The sequence below is a fragment of the Tachyglossus aculeatus genome, chromosome 13 (genome assembly GCF_015852505.1).
Source record: "Tachyglossus aculeatus isolate mTacAcu1 chromosome 13, mTacAcu1.pri, whole genome shotgun sequence".
NCBI classification, from domain to species: Eukaryota; Metazoa; Chordata; class Mammalia; order Monotremata; family Tachyglossidae; genus Tachyglossus; species Tachyglossus aculeatus.
In genome coordinates, this window is record NC_052078.1 from 14,764,805 (window position 1) to 14,778,393 (window position 13,589).

Sequence of the window (13,589 nt, forward strand, 5' to 3'; positions counted from 1 at the left end):
TCTGTATTCTGATGGTTGGCATCACATTGAAACCTTTTTTAGGTGAAGGGGAAAGATGGTGGTATTTAATAATTAATAACTATGGTATCGATTAAGCGCTTACTATGTGCCGGGCACCGTACTAAACCCTGGCATTGATACAAGCTAATCGGATTGGACACAGTCCCTGTTCCACATGGGGCTCACAGTCTTAATCCCCATTTAACAGGTGAGGTAACTGAGGCACAGAGAAATGAAGTGCCCTGTCCAAGGTCACGCAGCAGACAAGTGGCAGAGCCGGGATTCTAGAACCCACATCCTTCTGATTCCCGGGCCGTGCTCTATCCGCTAGGCCACGCTGCTTCTCTGAATGGTGAGGTATCCCTGGTCTGTTGCACATCTCACAGCTGTCCCTGAGTTTCAGCATCTGTTTTAACACCAAGCTAGAAATCGAACTCTTATTTAAGGTTTTCCATGCAGTCCATGTCTCTTCCAGGGAGAGAATATTTCAGCCGGTATGAATAGGCTAAATCATCTTTACCGCCTCTTTGGTCAAACTTAATGTGTCAGTGTCATTGTAAATTAAGAGACAGATATATGGGATATGGGAAGTATTCAAGCTCTCCTTTGGACAAAGAAAAGAAATTGAAGCTCTCATCAGATGCAGCCTTCCATGAAGTTGCAAGGTAAAAGCCTTTGCTTATTTCTCTTGGCAGTTGTATACAACTGGGGAACTTGTGCAGTCGTCGTTCCCTTTCCCTAAATGATGAGAAGCCCTGATTTATTTCATTTATTTTTTTCTTTTCAAGGCAGAAGGTTTCAGGCTTAATCTATGAAAGTGTACTGTACAATTGACATCTAGGCAGACAGCCAATATGCAGCCATACCTGGTTAGGAGAAAAGACTGGGGGATAAATTGGGTTGGTGTTCTTTCTGCTATCTTTCATTTTTTTCAAAACAGAGTTCATGGGATTTTTCTTACCCCTGAGTTGATTTTTTTTTCAGCTTTCCCTTTGTTTCTTGGCACGCATAGTGTCTTGCCAGTACCCCTGACACATACAGACACTTGGCAGAGGGCTCTCCTAATTAAGTCTTTGTCACTTCCTCCTCCATTCCATTAGAGTATTTGAGGTCTTGTTATTAAATTGGTTGTGATAGATCTAGTCATTGGCATCTGAAATAAAAGAAAAAAATTTGACAGCCAATAGCATCTTGCAAGTCCTCAGTAGTTATAAAACTTATAAAGTATTTCGGTGTGAACTGGGCGAGGAAAACTCTTCCAAGGTTGGCAAGTGGTGAGAAATTTCAGATGGATAGAATTTGCAATCACAACAGCTTTTGCACTTGCTGTGAAATTAAATCCCCAATCTGAATTTCTAAACAGATGAAGGGAAAAATCATACCTTCTCTTCTTCTTGATGGAAGATTAAATTCATGCCTTGAGAGAGTGGTCATTTTTACTTTATGCTCAGTGTACCCTTAATATTTGAAGTTGGACATCTTGTTATAATTTCATCCAGTCATAAACTATGCCTAAGTGTGGGTGTAATCATTAATCACTTTTATAAGGAACTCGTGAAGATCGTACTTTTTGGCAGTGTCGCATTGATCATTTCCAGGACAAGACGTCGTCTTTGTTTTCCCCTCTGGCTATTTTTGTTATCTTGAAGGTGATTCTATAAAAGAGTTTCTTCATAACCCAGGACTATTTTTCAATTGTTCTCCCTTGATGAATCTTGATCCCCTACCTGAACATCAGAAGGACCTTTGCTACCAAACCAAGTTCCTTTTTCTGGGTCTTAAACTAGAGGTCTACTGCTTCAGCTACACTTCTTTATCAATTTGTGGCCACACCAGCGTGATGACATCATTACTTCCAAATAATACTGCGGTATCATGGTGAAATTATTGGAATATTCATGGGCAGGGAATGTGTCCACCTTTGCTCCCTGACTGAGTAGTAATGGAACACATGATGATCTTTAACTTTTTTTTTTTTGCAAATTTGGGTACAAGATAACAAAATACTGGGTTTGTCAAACATCTCTGTGCACACACAGCAGATAGTAAATTTTATGCATAGTCCCCAACCATAAATTCCAAAGAATTTCCATAACTGTTGGTTTTCTTATCCCAGCTGTTTGCATTATTCCCACTTGAGAAACTGGGAAATGTTCTTCAACTTCTGCATGGATGCAAGACCATCCTCAAGTCTGCAAAAGCAGGCAGGTGTCTGAAGAAATCATTTTTCTGTTGTACATGTGTAGCATTGGTCTAAGTATGAGTAGTATAATGTGAGTTTTCTATAACATGATGTCCTTCCAGAACATAACTCTTATCTTGTAGGAGAACTGAGACTGGAAATGGCTTTCTCATTTAAATACATGAAGACTCTTAACAGGAAGTCTTAACCATTATTAGTATTACTAATATTATTATGAGCTTTTATATAGAGAGAAGCTGCATGGTGTAGTGGATAGAGCAGAGCCTGGGAATCAGAAGATCATGGATTCTAATCCCGGCTCCACCACTTCTCTTCTGTGTGACTTTGGGCAAATCAGTTCTCTTCTCTGAGCCTGCTACCTCATCTGTGAAATGGAGATTGAGACTGTGAGCCCCACATAGGAGGGGGACTGTACCTAACCCAATTTGCTTGTATCCATCCCAGTGCTTAGTACAGTGCCTGGCACGTAATAAGCACTTAACAAATACCACAATAATAATAATTATTGTTATTATAAAAAACAAGAGGTGTGTCCTTGTATGATTGACAATGAAACCATTTTTATATTTGATTTCAGACCACACTGTAGGACACGTCAGGTTTACATAGGATACTGGTTGCATGGCAGTTCATCACAGCTGCCCAGATTAATTCATTTTTTGTCATGCTTTCGTTGTCACTCAGAAGTTTCTATCACAGACCAGACTGGGATTGTACAACTTTATGAATTCATGTCCATCAGGTGATTAAAATTAAATGTCAGTGACTTTTAGCAATGGTCTTCTCTTTTCATCACTAGTTAATGAGCCACTCATTCATACAGATTAGTTCCGTTCATGGAACTTGAGGAGTAACCATTTTCTAAAGACTTCAATTATCAAAATAAGCAGTGAGTGACAATACGGCTTGTCTCTTCTTTATAGTTGTAAAAAAATTGAAGTGGCCCATTAGCATTTTCTAGTTCAGAACATTAGATTAGTGCCGTGTTTTTCAGTTGGCACTCAGTTGATGATGATCTGATGATAGTTACCCTTCCTAAAATGGACTTAGAATATTGATTTATCTCAGTTTTAGAAAGGCTTAAGGCAAATATAGGCTTCCCTTACCTGCAAAAGTTTTTACCAACTTTGTTTTCAAATATCCATGCTGAGCTTTCTGTCTTGCTGTTTCAGTATATGGTAAAGGGGTTTGAGAAGCCCTGTCTTTTTGTGGTCCATATCCCCCACCGCCTCACTATCTGTGGGCTCTAAACAGCTTTGTACTGTTATTGTAATTAAAATTCATCATTTCTCAGTGAACTTCCTGTAATGGTGAAACTTTTCTGTTTTCCCCTTTAGACTGTAAGCCCGTTGTGGGCAGGGAATGGATCTGTTGTGTCTTCCCAAGCGCCTAGTACAGTGCCCTGTACACAGTAACGTTTCAATGAATGTGATTGGTTGAAGACGACATTGAATTTTATGGCAGAATGTTTTGTGCTTTTTTTAATAGAGTTTGTTAAGCACTTACTATGTACCAGGCACGTACCAAGTGCTGGGGTTGATACAAGCTAATCAGGTTGGACACAGTCCCTGTCCCATAGGGTTCACAGTCTTAATCCCTATTTAACAGATGAGGTAACTGAGGCAAAGAGAAGGGAAGTGACTTGTCCAAGGTCACACACCGGATAAGTGGCGGAGCTGGGATTAGAACCCAGGTCCTTCTGACTCCCAATCAATCAATCAATCATATTTATTGAGCGCTTACTGTGTGCAGAGCACTGTACTAAGCGCTTGGGAAGTACAAGTTGGCAACATATAGAGACAGGCCCTACCCAACAGTGGGCTCACAGTCTAGAAGACTCCCAGGCCCATTCTTTACTCACTAAGCCAAACTGCTTCTTGTTGCAGGGGTTGTGGTAGCAGAAAAAAGGGATGGCAATTTGAGGTGTCAAGAGACCTGGGTTCAAATCCCAGCTCTGTTACTAGTCTGCTTTGAGACCTGGGGCAAGTCACAATCTCTCTGGGTCTCAGTTCACCCATCTGAAAATGAGAATAGTAACAGTTGTGTCTACCTACCATACGGGGATGCTGTGAAGATAAAAATTAAATAATTTGTGTCAGCATCTTTGAAATATCTAAGTGCCATATAAATACAAAGTATTAGCAAGTTTTCCTGTAATATGGTGATACCTGAAGAACCCTGTATCACAGAAAATTCAGAGTATTTAATTAAGCTTTGATACACTCCCCAACCATGCATGTTTTTCTTTTTTTATGGCATTTATTAAGCACTATGTGCAAAGCACTGTTCTAAGCGCTGTGGAGGTTACAGGGTGATCAGGTTGCCCCACGGGGGGCTCACAGTCAATCCCCATTTTACAGATGAGGTAACTGAGGCACAGAGAAGTTAAGTGACTTGCCCAAAGTCACACATCTAACAATTGGCGGAGCCGGGATTTGAACCCATGACCACTGACTCCAAAGCCCGTCCTCTTTCCAATGAGCCACGCTCCTTCTCTAACTTGATATGGCTTCTGTTTGTGTCCCATTAGATGCTTGATGTAAATAGAATTTTCCCTTACTCCTCTGTAGTGTTGTATCCAAAATTCGGAGTGAAAGTACGCATGATTGTATACCCCCTCTAGACTGTAAGCCTGTTTTGGGCAGGGAATGTGTTATATTGTTATATTGCACTCTCCTAGGTGCTTAGTACAGTGATCTGCACCCAGTAAGCGCTCAATAAATTTCATTGATGATTGTGGAATGGAGGATATTATTTACTTTTAAGAGGTTACTTTCATTGGGGGGAGGGGGGGAACTAGCAGTAAATAGTGAAGAATTTTAATTAGTTTCTTTGCTTATGTACATCATATCGTGAGAGGTTCAGTAATTACAGGCCAGTAGATTCATTTTTTTATTCATACACCTCTTTGTGCTTTTACTTGGTTGCCACATTTAAGCCAACAAGTGTATAGAGGAGTGAACAAAATGTACCCTGAAAAAATTAGTCTTAGGTATATACAAAGGTAGCACAAAAACAAGTTAAAATCAGAAAATGTTAAAATCTGGGGAAAATGCTGATATAACCACAGTTTAGATAGTTTAGTTATGGGTGCTTACTGTATGGATGTTTCAGTTTGAAATCTAATGTACAGTCGAACTGTGGAATTGTGATTGGAGTCTGGCATCTCTGGTGCGTTAGTGATTGATTACCATTTTATATATTATGGAGCCATGAGTAACGCTTGTCACAGTGCAATTGGGAGAAAAGCATAAACCTTTAAACAATTAATTATAATTATCGATCCCCATCATTAACTGTCTCATGACACAATGGATGAATTTCCAGTAGAGATGAGGTCTATCAATGTAATCTGCTGCCTACTATTTAAATGAAGTGCATTATCTTGAAATCTCTGATAGGACAAACTTTGAAGGAAATATTAAAAAAACTTTAAATGAGTTTATTTTTAAATATTCCGCATCATGAAGAATCTTGCAAGAGGATTAGAGTTCATGAGTGGATTTATACTGGAATTTGAATCACTTTATTCCAGCATTTCCTATTCATTTTACATCGAGGTACTTATTTGTGCAAAGAGAGCTTCTGCTAAATTCATGAAGCTTCTTTTTTCTCTTTACCAAAAATTCTATAAAGCTATCGAATTATCCAGGTAGACTTTCTAAAGGGGAACAGTTTTTATTTTTAGTTATTTTCTACCTTAAGACTAGTTATTACTTACCTACTGGGTTGAATTACATATCCTGGTAGGATCAGTGTACTCTAACATGCCCGGCTTGAATGGAGTGATGGCACCTTTTTATTTAAATGCAATTGGACATGGATATTTACATGATGGGCAATTTGCAGTTCTTTTTACAGCCCATACTTAGTTGAAACTAGCAATAAAAATCCTCACAATATGTGTGGTCCTTCTGAATTCAGAATCATCTTAATGGGGTCAATTTACACTGTACAAAATGGTTATAAAACTTTCTCTGAAAGCTCCTTTAAAAAGGCAACTTTTAGGTTTTTTAGAATTTATAATCAGCACTCAAAAGTATCTGGATTGTCAAAAAATGTTTAAGTGCTGGGGGAAAAGTTTTCCAAGTAGGTTTACCTCTATTTCGAGGTCCCTTGTGCTTGTGTAACAAGAAACAAAAGCAAAATCATATATTGTGGCTTGAATGTTTGATGAAGTGCTGAGGAGAGAGGGGACTTTTCAAATACCCTCCCTTGGGGAATTGTTCTGTCCCAAGCCTCTTCTGATCAAATCTCCAAAGTGTCATTAAGACAGAGCTACCAGTTGGGTGAAATTCACCATGGAATTTGTTCAGTGGGGCTTTTACCAACATCCTTCATTTGTGTGCGTCAATTCCACTGCTTTATTCCTAAGAGAACTGCGTTAACCCTTCCCTGGTGGAGATTATATTAGAAGCTAGGTTTGCACAGCCCAAGAATATGAATATTGCAGACAAGTGGCAGTGGTGGGGTTAGAATCCAGGTCCTTATGACTCTCAGGCCCATGCTTTAACCACTAGGCCATCCTGCTTCTCCTGACCATATGCCAACCTCTTACCTCTCTCGGCACTGTACAGCTGTCACCATCAACTGCTGGTGCGACTGGTTGCTTGAAGTGGCATAGCTATCCTAGCTGTGTTGTGGATAAGATTTAGCTCAGGCTTCCAAAGCCAGCAGTTTTCTAGGCTAGTTTTCTAGCCTTCCCACTCTCCACTCTTAGCCCTCCCACCCATCATACTCCTCCCTCTGCTCCGTACCACCACCTTCTTTCCTTTCACACTTCCCTAAGCTGTTCTACGGCCTTTCCTTGCTATCTCACCCGTTCCTCTCTCACTCTGAGTTGCCCCTAAATCAGCGTCAAACACTGAATGGGCACTGGACATTTTTCCTGGGTGATTTTTCATCTCTTTTCTCTTACCTACTCTGCAGTCTCATTTATTATTTGCAGTTGAGAAGTCAACTTCCATAGGGGAACTGAAGAGAGGGCAAAATGGCAGGTTAGTAGTAGTGGAAAAACCCATTCACGGGGGAATGACTTTCTGCCCTCCTTCTCCATCATTTCTGAGTGCTCCAACTAGAGAAAAAGCCAACAGAAACCCAGGTCTCTGTAGGTGTTAACTGACTCCTGATCATTAGCTGAGTTCTCATGGTTTTAAATAACAAAGGCAGCTTATTGAACGAGAATAATGATGTGTCTCAGCCACTGGTGTGTTGTCAAAAACATATTTTCTTCTCTTGTGATACCCGCTGTGAATATTCTCTTTTAAAAACCAGTTGCATTGTTCATTTGCAAGATCTGGTTTTTTACAAGGCACCTTTTTGTTTCTTTTGAAATAGAAAGATGAAAACTACCGAAGCCTTCCCCGGGATACTAGTAACTGGTCTAACCAGTTTCAGAGAGACAGTGCTCGCTCATCATTAAGTGCCAGTCATCCCATGGTGGACACGTGGCTGGAGAGGCAAGAACAGGTAATATATATGACTATATATATATTACTCTACAAGCATAATCTTTGTCCTAGCCCATGTTTACATTCCAAAGTAGTTTATGTCCATGCGATTATGGTTTCAGGAAAACGGTTGTAGGACTCAGGAGGGTTATTCATAAATGGACGATCCTCTGTAGATTAGCTGTGACAGATAGTTAAAATCTCACACACTGAAAGTCTCCACCCTCTCATGTCATGGATATCTGCCATAGTAACTCTGCAAGCGTCACCAGTCCAGGCTTCACCCTCTCTATCAGTTTCACAGGCCCGAGAAGCACATTTTCTCCTTCCAGCTAGTGACCAGTCTAATTTCCCTCATTTTGCATTTCCTGTTGTTTGCACCCTTTTATTCCACAGGAAGTCAAGAGGTGATGGTAACAAGATTTTTGGTACAGAGTTGATATTAGTTTACATATACAAGTCAAAAAAATTGGAGAGCACCAATATTTTTTTTTCCTCACCACCTGTTATCCCAGGAGATATACCCTTGGTAAAATATATAAAGTTAATGTTCTTAATGACCACCTATATAAAATGAATAACTTTTTTCTGTTTGTAGGATAATCTACCAGAGTAGTGCAGTTTCTGCAATTTCTGCTAGTCATTAGTAAACTTGTATTTCGAGCAAGGGGACTGAATTATAGATTTTCATAAATAAACTGCCTGTAAAAATTGCTGAGGATTCTAATTTTCGATTCACCTCTTCTGAGGGATTTTTGCCCCTTTGATTTTTCACTCTAATTCTGTAAAAAATATTTTGAAAATACATAACATACTCCCACGCTGTCAAAAGCTGTTTTACATTGCATTAGCTGCTTGATTCCAAATTTTGCAAATTTTTTCTGTGAATACATTTTGAAAAAAAATGATCCATTCATTGAATTTGATGTTAATGAGGCTGTGTGAACCTGGAAGAGCAGGAGCCTTTGGTGATTTCCTATCAGCAGGATAATTAATTAGACTGAAAACTGTTTAACAGGGCATGAACAGCGGAAGGAAGCTCATGAGAATGGGCCTGAAATAAAGTACAGCCTTTTGTTTGTGTATCTGGGCAGGAGGTGTTACCCTGGCAGAGTGAATGCAGGTGGAAAACCTACTTAGGGTGATTTCTCCTTTTTCTCGGCTTTTGAGTCCACTCACCTTCTAAGTGTTCTGTGTGAGCTCTCCGAAGTGTCCGTCTATGTTCTTAAGTCTAAAGAATGGTGTGTACGTGTGTGTGTGTTTAGAAAACAGCATTTTATTTCATAATAAGCATGGGAGAAACATGCCCCTCTATTTTGGAACTATGAGTGTCTTTTGTAGTAAGGTTCCTCATCTGCACATCACTGTTCAGGAAATGACAAACATAACAGAATTGATAATGTTGTAATATTGTGTCCTGTTTTTATACCTGTGCTTATATAACATGCGAGTTTAGAATTTTTGCAGCCTGCGTGGAATTTACCAATTCAAAATTGAGCCTTGTGTCCATCTAATTGTCATTCTGTTAGAAAAAGAGGTCAAATGTTCCACATTTGACGCAAGCACTGGAGTTGTTTACCTAGTTTCTGTTAGAGTGCTAGTCTACCAATTATCTATTGTAGAAGGTAGTTGTAATTGTGTCAGCTTCCCATGGGAAGAAAAAGAACGATAGAATGTTGATATAATGGGTCCAGTGTATAAGGGTAAAGTATCTTACTGTCCTCTCCCTATGTGGGATTGATATGAAAGGAGAAGTTGGATCATTTGTAGCTTCCAAAATTTTAGGCATTGCATTTGGCAAGTAACACAATACAAAGAGAATGCCAAGTCCTGCATGATATCCAGAAATTGCCCAATGGTTCTTTAGCTTCATCTGGCCCAGATGGTATTGGATAATGACATGAATCTCTCAGAAGATGATTCTCTGCCCAGTATTCTTTTAAATTTGTGACTCTCATGATTTCCCCTCCCCCTGTAACTCTCAAAGGAAGAGCAGAGTGCTTTGAGAATTGAAGAGCAGTTCTGCTCTCAGACTGCTTAAAGACTTCGTAAATTTTCTTTAAAGGATGAAGAACAGTGGTAGTTGAAATTGTGGCTAAGTAATTCATATGACAGAAACACGTACAAGGCTTTCTCTGAATGGTGTCCCCTCAGAAGAATTCCTCTCCACCCAGTTATAGTGAGGACCATGGTTTGATATTGAAAGATAACAAGACTGTAAATGAGCTTCCTTTGTGGGGCCTAGAAAAATTTATTGACTGTTAAAATCGACTAATGAATTCCACATAAAGTGGAAGCAGCAATTTTGCTAGGCTAGATTAGAGGTGAGAAAAACAGGGCCCTTCAGGGGAAGCCTTGGAGGGTAAATGTGTAATTGTTGGATTGGGGGTAACGGAGTTGGAGTCCGAGGGAATGCTGTTATTTTCACTACCTCCTTTGTGTCGCCTGCCCTGGGTTCAATTATGGAGTGAACCTTCAAGAAGATGAAAGGATTTTCTTCCTCCTTTCTGTGCCTTATTGGAAAATTATTGCTTTTCCTGTTGGAAGTAATTCTGGGTTACTGGCTTTAGATCTTCATGGAAAAGGTTCTGTCTGATTGGCAAAGAACTCTGTAGAAGGCAGTGAATATTTCATCCATAAAGTTGCATTGCCAAGTTTGCCCAACACATGACCTGCCAGTTCACACTTTTCAGTTAGCCTCAGAGTTTCAAAGTTGGACTGTTTTTGAAAGACTTGCCAACCTCGGAGGGGTTGTCTCTCCTGGCTGTGTGGTTGCTAATTGTGGTAGATGAAAAGAGCTTTGCCTGAAGCACTGCTCTTCCCCCCTTCCCCAAACACTAATTCTCAGGTAGCTCAGCATTGATTCTACTAGCAGAACGTGGTTACTGATTACCAATTTTGTTTTACTGTACTCTCCTAAGTTCTTAGTACAGTTCTCTACAGACACAGTAAGTGCTTGATAAATATGATTGATCTACCTCATGGACGGCCTCAAGTTGTTCTTCAATGAGCCGTCATGCTCGAGCAGTGAAGCATAAGCAGTTTAGAAGACCAAACCTTCCCTTGTAGACTATAACCTCCTTGTGGGCAGGGATCATGTCTACCAACCCTATTGTACTGAACTCTCCCAAGTACTTAGTCCAGTGCTGTGTACACAGTAAGCAATCAATAAATACCACTGGCCAAAAAGTGCACGATCACGGAGAAAAGACAGGGACCCTCTTCTGCCCTCTAAGATTTTCCGATTTTGTTTTGTCCGTGTTTTTTGCTAGGAACTTAACTGAATGTCTCTCTGTGCCACTTATAAGAAAGAATGTTTTATAAATGTGTCATAATTTCCAGTTCAACAAAACATATTTTTAAACAGCTAGATGTTTTAACCAATGATCTTACCTTATGAAAACATAGTTTGTCATTATTTCTTATTTGTTATTCTTAATATAATCAGTTGAAAACCTTGGCCGTTTTTCATAAAATTCGCTGAATAGGTAAATTGGATGAATGGACTTTAAAGGGGTGTTCAAGAATGGATTCTATATCTTCTGTATGCATCTGAAAAAAATCACATATGACTGATAGGCAGTCCTGCATGCTACCAGGAAGCTCTTTAGTCCACTGGCCCTCAAACCTTTAATAATCTCCCGAGAACAGTGAGTCTACATTAATATTCACACTTGGATAGAAAGAATCCGATCAAGTCAACATTATGAATTGGGAAGCTAGACATTGGTTAGAAACTGACACTTAGCAATTGTTCACATCAGCTCTTCAAATGTCGTTTAAACAACATTTTCATTTTTAGATCATGCCCTCAGGTGCCTTTAATATTTCATTTACCCTGAGATGAACCTTTTCTGGTTTGTTCTCAAATTAAAAGGTTCACACTGAAGGAAACCTTATAAGATTTTATTTAGGGTCTTTGATAGCAATGTGAGGGAGAAGGGTGCATGATTCTCACTTCCCAAGTATTTGCATTTGATGTTCAGGTTATTAAAGGGTCAGTTAATAGATGGATCACACTTGGTGGGCAAGTAGATTGTAGGCCTTTGAGAACATGGATCAAGAAATTGCATGATAATTTTCATGTGACAGTATGCTGTCCAAAGATGCAGCCATGTCATCAGATCAGTCAGAACCATGGTATGTTTTTAGTGTCTTTAGCATCTTTGAACACTTTTTTTTCTTGGTGAATCTGGATATTTGCCATCATTGTGGGAAGAGGGATTTGCAGAGAAGCAGCATGCCCTCGTGGCAAGAGCATGGTCTTGGGAGTCAGAGGACCTGTGTTCTAATCCCAGCTCTGCCATTTGTCTGCTGTGTGACCTTGGGCAAGTCACTTCACCTCCCTGTGCCAGTTACCTCATCTGTAAAATGGGGATTAAGACTGTGAGCCCCACATGGGACAGCCTGATTACTTTGTATCTTCCCTAGTGCTTAGAACAGTGCTTGGCACATAATGATGGTATTTCTTAAGCACTTACTATGTGCCAAGCACTGTTCTAAGCGCTGGGGTCAATACAAGGCAATCACGTTGTCCCACTTGGGGCTCACTGTCTTAATCTCCACTTTACAGATGAGGGAGCTGAGGCCCAGAGAATAATATATCCTGTGCCATAGCCAACCAGGATATAAGTAAATTAGGACCTTCTGGAGGCATCGTACATTTCTGGGTCATCAGAGTAGCGGTCCTTAACTAAGCAAGACCTCAGTGATTGTTCTTGGATAAACACCTGTTCAGGGATCTGGTCTGGTGAGAAATCATCCAAATTCTGAGCTCAGGCAACAGGGGAAGTTTGGGGCAGTTACTCAGCAGTCTGAGATTTGAAGCGGTGGTATAGGGAGCCAGAACACCATCTGGCGAATTTTCCACAGTACCCCCTTTCTGTCTCCTCGGCCTAACCACTTCTGACCTTGATTGACAGCTGGCAATCAAATGTCTTCCAACTCTGCCCGAGAAAATGTTTGGAGCAATGTCATTTTGCAGGAAATAATTATGTGTTAATAGTATGTGAGTTTGAATTAGTTGAGGAAGTCTTCTTGAAAACCTGCTGACTAAATATGGCTGTGTAGCTTTTTGTTATCAGCATAATCTCATTTGTATGAATATCAGTAAAAGCAAGTAAAGCACTGACAAATTATCACAGGAAACAAACCTTGTTACTAGTAAAGGTAATCAGAGAATGATAAGTACAGGAGCTTACATGTACTGAAACACAAACCCAAATACAAAAATGAGCACTTTATACAGTGTTTGGCACAGAGTAAGCACTTAACAAATATCACTGCTATTCAAAACAGGTAAATGAATTTTGGACAAAATTATTTATCATACTTATGTTCTTGTTATATAAATGACTTGTGCCTTTGCATGATGTGATTTTAATATATTTGGTTTTAACCATAACTTCTCTAGCCTTCCTGTAGTAGAACAGAAATGGAGGATGTATTTTTCAATTTTGTATCATTTGGAGGAGGAAAGGAAAAACACAATTTTCTACCTGGTGGCCGAAGAGTCAGACTTAGAAAAACATGAATGGTAAATGTATTTCTGTGAATGTGGGGTATCATTTTCTAAATCCCTTCACTACAGTCTAAAGTGCTTTTTGGTGGGGTGGGGAGTGGGGGGGGGGGGGGGATTTAATCAGTCCTGACCTTTCTCTGAAAATTTCTTGTAATTGAATGTGTATTTAGACTATTAAGTGAAGGGTGTTATCAATCTACACTGGCAGCATCACTGATTTTGTGACATAATTGGTAATCCTTTTCTGCTGTGCTGCCATTGATAATACAGTCATTAGAAGGATAAGTGTCACTTAAAGAAGGCCCTGCAAGAGGTGAGGTCAGAAAAAGAGTGAGCCCTGTTTTGACCTGAGTGTTAAGTGAAGTGTCTGAATTCTCTAAAGAGCGAAGAGAGCTCTCTACAAGAATCAACGAGA

The 13,589-nt window shown here is 39.8% G+C and overlaps 1 protein-coding gene across 14 annotated transcripts in view; it reads left to right on the top strand.

The window, feature by feature from the left end:
• PARD3 (par-3 family cell polarity regulator) overlaps nt 1-13,589 on the top strand; it is a 496,072-nt gene that overhangs the window by 246,911 nt on the left and 235,572 nt on the right. For 11 of the 14 annotated variants that reach the window (XM_038755497.1, XM_038755494.1, XM_038755500.1 and 8 more), the window contains exon 5: nt 7,541-7,672. The exons of the other annotated variants lie outside the window; for them this stretch is intronic. In XM_038755497.1, the coding sequence (XP_038611425.1) occupies nt 7,541-7,672 (132 nt within the window). The remainder of the gene's footprint in view (nt 1-7,540; nt 7,673-13,589) is intronic. 14 annotated transcript variants of the gene reach the window in all.